Raw genomic sequence first — 7761 nt, 5'->3', positions numbered from 1 at the left:
CGATTCTCCGACCCCCCCATACACACGCCTTCCCCTGGGGCCAACTCACCCCTCCTGTAGCACAGGGAAGCTGCCACGCTCCTTCTCCGGGGCCAACGCCCCTCCCGCAGTGCGCCCAGCACACCACAGAGCTGTGGGAAGGGAGCAGCCAGCACACCTTCAGAACCCCCAGAAGTGGCGCAAAGCTGCAGGACTTCTGTCCACCCCACGGGAAGCCAGCACTACCTCCATTGTCACTGGAGGTACGTAGTGGGGCTTCTCGGGGTTGGGGGGAAAATGAGGGGGGCCAAACACCTCACGATCGACTGGTTGGTGACCACGGATCTAAGTTATGCAACTTCAGCTATGTGAATAAAAACGTAAACCTACTTACTATGGAGTCTTCACTGCACTATGTTAATGAGAGATGCCCTCTCATCGACTTCCCTTCGGCTTCTCATTGAGGTGGAGTACTGAGGTTGACACTAGATCAATTGACGGTTGATTTATCAAGTATAAATCAACCCTACTGGATCGAACACTGCCCGCCGATCCAGCTGGTAGTGTGACATAACCTTAGATAGTTATGTCGATGCGGTGTCAGTGTAGGCACTGTGGTGCTTACATCAACTGTTGCTGCCTTTCAGAAGCTGTCCCACAATGCTCCACACTGAGCCCTGGTCTACACTAGGGAGTTATTTTGAAATAACAAGTGGAGAGTCCACACTACCAAGCCCGTTATTTCAAAATAATGGGCTGATTATTTTGAACTAATAACTTCTGCTTGTCATGAGGAATAATGCTTATTTCAAAATAGTTATTGCAAAATAGCGGTAGTGTGGATGTTCCGATGCTGCTATTTCAAAATAATTACTTCCCAGACTCATTCAAAGTAATTACTCTCCAGTGCTTTCTGGGGCTGTAAATTGAGGTTGCACACCCACAACCTAGAGCCCTAGGGAGCCTGCCTTGGACTAATTTCAAGGCTTCCCTGTAGTGTGGACATGCTATTTTGAAAGTTATTTTGGGAGTTATTTTGAAATAAGTTATTTTGAAATAATTTCCCAGTGTAGAGATACCCTGACAGATCAGTGCAAGAACTCCTGCTAAGGATGCACTACAACAAGGCTAGGAGTGTAGTGTGGACATGCAAAAGTGATTTCATGTCTGTGACAACTGTATGTTAACTTAATTTAGGTCAATGTAATTTTGTAGTGCAGACATTTCCTAAGAAATGCTCTTTTTGCAGCTGACTTTTTTTCCAATGTAAAATGGACTAAAGATGTAAACAACTAATCGATTAGTCGACTATCCAGTAAGCAAAAGCTTATCAGATAGTTGATACACTAGTTGACTAGTCACTTCCCCCAACTTGCTGCCTCTATCAGAAAGAGGCAGCAAGGGGGGAAGACAAGGGGATGCTGTGGGGGAGCCAGCTTAAAAGCCTGTCCCCCCCCATCTCCAGCTCCTTGTGGAATGCTGCACTAGTCCTTATCAACTTATCATCAAATAGTCAATGGAAATCCCATTGACTATTTGATTAGTTAATTAATCGAAATTTAATATCCCTAAAATGGACTATAGTGTAAGAATTACATTTCCTTGCACTTGTCATCTCACCAATCAACCTGTGGAACTCATTGCCAGGATACACTGTGAAGCCCAAAACAATAACAGGGCTCAGATAAGAGTTAGATTAGTTGGAGGATAGATCCATCAATAGACCACTGATCTGACCTAGTACCTTTTGTTCCTATCCCCTATTATTCCAGTTAATTAGCCAGAAATGTGTCTTTGCTTATAAAAAACGTGTTTTCTAGATCATAAAAATCTTTAGAAAATTAGGGAAGTGTTATTGCTCCCATTTTACAGAAAGAGAATCTATGGGCACAGATAGATTTATGTGATTTATCCACGGTCACATGGAAAGTCTATGGCAGAACTAGAAATAAAAACCAGGAATTACTGTAAACTGAAAAGGCTCTTAACAGCATAATAATACATTGCACTATAAAGGGTACCATACACTACTTGCACAATATTAGATGTCAGAGATTATCAATACAGTCCAAAAGCCTTAAACAGAGGGAGTTTATCCTTCCAAGGGTTTACCAGGAAGTACTGGTACACCAGTATTTTTTTAAAGTTCCTACTTAGGAAGAAGTGAGTCACACACAAGATGTAGTGGCAGTCTCTCTCCTCCAAGGCTTCCAGAATAGATGCTAATCTCATGTCTTTTACCTACTGAATAATCTGTTTTATGGGACTGACCAGAATAAGTCCTTAGACCCCTAAAACTGCCATCATTCAAGTTCTATTTGTGCCTCACAACCTTATTTAAGATCCCAACTTCACACTTCCTACTGGTGGGTGGGTTTAAGATATCCCAGGAGAAAGTTATCTATTTACATTACAGATTGATTCTGGATCTAGCAGACATTCTACTGTACACTTCTGTTTGATTTTGTGCCTATTGCTGTCTCTGGTTTTTCTGAGAGGGCTAAATCCACACTCACCTCTCGAATACAGTATTTGCTATAAATATGCTTGCATATGTAATATTGTATAAGTAGTTGCGGCAGGGCCTTCTATATACATTTATTTGGCAAGTCAAGTTTCCTTTCTAAACTGGATGATGTTATGAGCATTTTTCAGAGCTTCCACCTCACTCTAACCAGAGTTTCAAGTTTCCTCAGTTTCAAATGAGTGGCAAGTCTGCCACATGCAGTCAGCCCAATATAAGACACCTGACATCAGATTTGCAGAAGTGCGATGTACGCATGACTTAAACGGAAATTCTTTGGAGCTGTGCTTTCAAACTTATAAAGTGATAGAAAATGCAATATACTCTGTACAGAGTCAGGCCTTAGGTGTATTACAAAATTAATGGTTAATTTTTATCTGATTTTCTATAATTAGATTCCCCCTTAGAAAATAGAGATGCCACCTTACCTTGTGAAGATTAATTAAAGTTTATGAAGCACTCAGATGCTATAGCTGAGAATACCATACAAATGTTCATGTAAAAATTAATATTTTTCTGTAGCCAGAATGAGGTTAGAATAATATACAGTGAATAAGGCCTAAAGCCACACAGCAAATTAAGAGAACCAATTTGTTCTCTAAGCACTGAAGACACAAGTGCTATGGGGAAGAAAATAGGATGCATTCATGTAATTAAGATGGTATCATAATACATACATAAAAGGGGACTTTGTTAAGATTGATAAGGCAATTGCAGTTTTGGCATTTCCTGACTTTGCAACCTTAATGTTATTTTAACCTTATTTTTATGATGCAATTTCATTTTCATCAATGTTTTTTCCAGCCAGCTTTGTCTCTGACTCACTAGCTGTCCTCTGCATGTACTTTTGGTGAGTCAGGAAAGCAGGCTGGTTAGCAGGGATATTGGGTTGGTTCTATAGAAATAGCAGATGTGTGTGGGCAGGGAGCCAGACAGACAAAGCAGGACCTGAGGGTTATATGAGGTTGAGTTGTGATTTGGAGAACATCAGAGTGGTTCTGTATGTGTGTGTGTGCGTCTGTAGGTGTCACAAACTAAAGATACTTTTTGGGGAGTAATAATGTAGTTGTGCAGGCAACCTGATATGAACGGAGCCTCATATCTCTACATGGGTACAGCAAAGGCTTCTCATGTTATGGCCACTAGTGCTGGGCAAATAATGGATGGTTCAGACCACTGGCAATTAAAAAATCATGTGAAGTGAATAGAAAAACTATTTTTCTAACATTTTGGTGTATCAAAAAGAAAAATATTTGGGGGTGGTTTTTTGTTTTTAACAAAATCAGAAATTTCAGTTTAAAGTTTTCATTGTTTTTGGATTGTTTAATAACAGTAGACAAAGCTTTTAAATTAAAAGTTACTTTGATTTGCAAAACCAAAATGTTTTGTAAGTATCAAAATGCTAGTTAATGTTGTGTATAATTGTTTGTTTGATGGCATGTGCCAAAGGCAAGATGAATTCACAGCATTCTTATCACTGAACCTGCCTTTTTTCACCAAAAAATGGTAGTATAAAAATAAAGTCACCCAGCTCTAGCTGCCACCTCAGCTCCCTCCACACACCAGTGCAGCACTGCCATGGAGGGCTCCTCCTTCCGTGCTAATGCCTCAGAACAGAAGCTGGTGCAACACTTTCCCCACCTCCAGCACTAGGCAACAATGCCAAAAGAGTCAAGTTTCTGCATGGGTGCATGAGAGAGATTCCTTCAGTAGTGAAGGGCTAAGTGCATAGGGGAACAGAAATGGTGTTGTTGAAGAATCCCTTTAAAAAGGCGTGTCCCTCAGAGCTGAGGCACAGGGTTTCTTCCATGCAAGCCTCTTCTTCTTAGAGGCTTCTGTGCTCTCTCATGTTGCTCCATAAGATGGTCCCTGGACGCAGGACCCTCTTCCCCTCCACACACTTTAAACAAGTCTCCAAGTTCTTCAGGCTTTACCCAAGGTCATTCCACATAGATTCTCCTCTATTCACACAACCCCACAACCTCCAGCACATTTACCTTTCCTTGATTCTGATCTTTTCACTCAAATAATTTCCCACAGACAAGTCACCAATAGGATTCTGGGTCCTCACGGGATACACCTTTATAGGAACTCTCCAGCCAAACCTGCACTCCAGGCTCAGTCCCACTTCAGCTTTCTTCCAATAAAAACAAACCATTGCAAACACTAGCTGTATCTCCTCAAACCAGGCCAGTCCATTCAGCTTCCTCTCTGACAGTTATTTCAGATGGGTTAAAGTGCTGGCTGCAGCTCAGTTAACTCACTTAATTCTTTCTTATCCAGAATTAGAGTTACTGATGACAGGGTGGGTATGTTAGGCACACTGCCAGCATATTACTGTCCACCCTCCACACAGTTCCTTCTCTCTGCCACATATCCCCCTTTGCAAATTGAGCTGTTTCAACATTTCTTTCCTGTCTCTGTGTTAGTATGTATCAACACTGATTCATATACTCAGGAATTCATATACATAGGGATACAGTTAAACACCGATACATGGGAAAATATCACATTTTAGGGGTTTAAGCATCAGCTTAAAAACAGAGCATGATAGGAAAGCAGAAGGAATTGGAAGGGGTGGGCTATGGGGGAAGCATGTTTTGAAGTGAAGAAATTAGGAGAATTGGGAAGCAGAACTGTCAGGGAAACATGGAGACAAGTGGATTAGTGTATGAGGTCCCAGCACAGAATACAGAAAGGGGGCTTGAGTGATAGGGTGTATCTCTCTCTCTCTCTCTCTCTTTCTCTCTCTCTCAGGGTATGTCAAGACTGCAGAGTCCAAGTAATGCATCTGCTTTTCCGAAAAAAAAAATCGGAAAAGCAGATGCATTTTTTGGCATCCCCATAAACCTCATTTACGAGGAAGACGGGATATTCCAAAAGAATCTTTTTTCCCAACATTTGGCCCAGTGTAGATGGGCCAAATATCGGAAAAGCCTCTTTCCAGAGAAAAGGGGGAAAAGATACGCAAATTGCACTTTGCAATTTGCGTATCTTTTTCTGACTTTTCCTTGTAGTCTAGACACAGCCTCAGTGTTGACAGCAGTTCCATATGAATAATTGTCAATGTAGACACTTATTAAGAAAATGGAGAAAATTCTCCTTCAAAGAAAAGAAAAGAAAAGAAAAGAAAAGAAAAGAAAAGAAAAGAAAAGAAAAGAAAAGAACTTTCCTTAACTATAAGTTATTGTGCCTAGGCTGCATATTCCAATTTCACCAATGCTCACTGTAATAGCAAGGAAGTAAGCCACATAGTTATTCTTTTTGTCTAAAGTCCACTAATACTGTGACCTTCTACTATATATGGAAGCACTTGTTCAATGACAAAACTTGGGTAAACGATCCTCTTTCTTGAAGAAAAGAGAAGAGATCAGCTTTTTGGAAACTACTCCTTCTGAGGTTGCATCTCTACATCTAAAGATAAAATAGGGTTTTATACGTGTAAAGCTACAAATATATATTTATTTACTGGAAGAAAAACGTATATAGCCATACTAAAGAGAAGAATGAACTTCATTGTTTTATGACATCACCAATGATAAAACAATCCATCTGATCTATGACCTTTATCACTGGTGCTATAACAGCCTAAATTTTTCAGCATGTCTTCTGGCTAACAAGAACATCTGGTGATGGTATTTTAAGCCCTGAAATGTCCTGGTGTAACAGTTAACAACTAGTACTCATTTTACAGATTGTCTAAATGACCAGCCCAAAATCATTCAGCTGGTCAGTGGCAGACATAGGAATAAAAGCTGTAACTCCTGATGTTCAGTCCCTTCTTCAACTCTGAGGTAAGACTCCTTCTGTAAATTATCTAAACTAAGTAAAGATCCACTATCAAATTTATTCTACCATTTTTGTTTTATTTCGATTTCCAATTTGCCAATTTCTTTTAAAAATGATGTCTTTTGAAAAAGTAAACTGTATTATATGTCTCTCTGTTCCTATTTGTTGCTTCAGAAATGTGTTATTTTATTTAACAGAAAAAAATATTAGCATAGGCCCCAATCCTGCAAACAATTATTCCCTGGAACTCTTCAAGGAACTAAAGTTAAGCATGTGTGCAATTGTTTGTAGAATCAAAGTTTTAATGTGCAGTACAGCTTAATTTCTCTGAAATATATTACAGAAAAAGGATCATTTTTATCCTAGATTTTATATGAAATATATTAACAGTGACATATTAAGCAAAGATTAATGGTTCACTTTATACTGTCATGAATGGAGATGTTCTGAAACTTATGGGGAACTTTTCTGATTTTCAACTATTATATTTTTAGAGAACAACCACAGAAAATAGCTTGTTGTGTTTACTTCTCAAGAGAGCGGACATTGTGACCAGAAAAAATAAGCAATGACATTTTTCTGTGAATGATGATGGAATGAAATCAGAGTTCCAAATGTCCATCTACCTGACTGATAAGACAAGAAGAACTGTGACCCTCTCATGCAAATCATGAATAGATCTACTAAGCACATACTCAAATTAGATTGTCAGGTAAGAAAATATTGCTCTTTCTAAATGACTTGCTAAGGCAGACGGCTTTAAGAAACAACTGCTTCTGAAGATGTACAATAGAATCCCTATTTTACAAACAAAATGGGGACCAAGAAGTTCATAAAATAGAAACATTTATACAATTAAACATCTCAAGATTACAAAAGTAAGGTGTATAAGCTGCAATGTGGTGCATTCCCCACCTCTGTTCCTTTAAACCATAGCAAAGTGATGTGTAATGCACTGAGGGCTTAGAAACATGAAGGGATGTTATTCTTCATCAACCTAACTTCTTTTTCGTAAATTCTGTTTGGATAAATATAGTTCATATAACTGGCTGTTCATATGATTATTGTTCATAAAATTGAGATTCTCTTGCATTTATTGAAGAAAACATGCTATCTTGAAAAAGAAATATTCCCTATTCTCAATAAGAAATATCTAGGATAAGACATCATGTCTACACTCTTTCAGAGTAGAGACCAAATGGGACAAGATGGATATACTATCATTCTCTTGATAATGCTGACCCCTGTGTTTCAGAACAATCTTCCCGGAACACCTCATATATAGAGTACATTAAACAACCTGGAATATAGGGCTGATTCTTGGGAACTGCCATATTTTAAATTTATCAATGGTGATATGGAAGAATCTGGCCCATGGGATTTGATGTATAGCTTGGGAATTGCATCATATAATGATTAAGTAACTAGAAAACATTGATGCAGGACTGTTCTAGATATACCAGCAATAT

General features: G+C 39.0%; 1 protein-coding gene across 1 annotated transcript in view; it reads left to right on the top strand.

Annotated features, from left to right (window-relative positions):
• The first annotated feature begins 6121 nt into the window (after nt 1-6121).
• Nucleotides 6122-7761, top strand: part of TOMM70 (translocase of outer mitochondrial membrane 70) — a 63896-nt gene continuing 62256 nt past the window's right edge. The window contains exons 1-2 of the mRNA XM_025188459.2: nt 6122-6297; nt 6787-7004. Of these exons, the coding sequence (XP_025044244.1) occupies nt 6954-7004 (51 nt within the window). The 5' untranslated portion in view covers nt 6122-6297; nt 6787-6953. The remainder of the gene's footprint in view (nt 6298-6786; nt 7005-7761) is intronic.

The sequence above is a fragment of the Pelodiscus sinensis genome, chromosome 1 (assembly GCF_049634645.1).
Source record: "Pelodiscus sinensis isolate JC-2024 chromosome 1, ASM4963464v1, whole genome shotgun sequence".
Lineage (NCBI taxonomy): Eukaryota > Metazoa > Chordata > Testudines > Trionychidae > Pelodiscus > Pelodiscus sinensis.
This window is presented reverse-complemented; position numbering and strand designations above follow the sequence as displayed.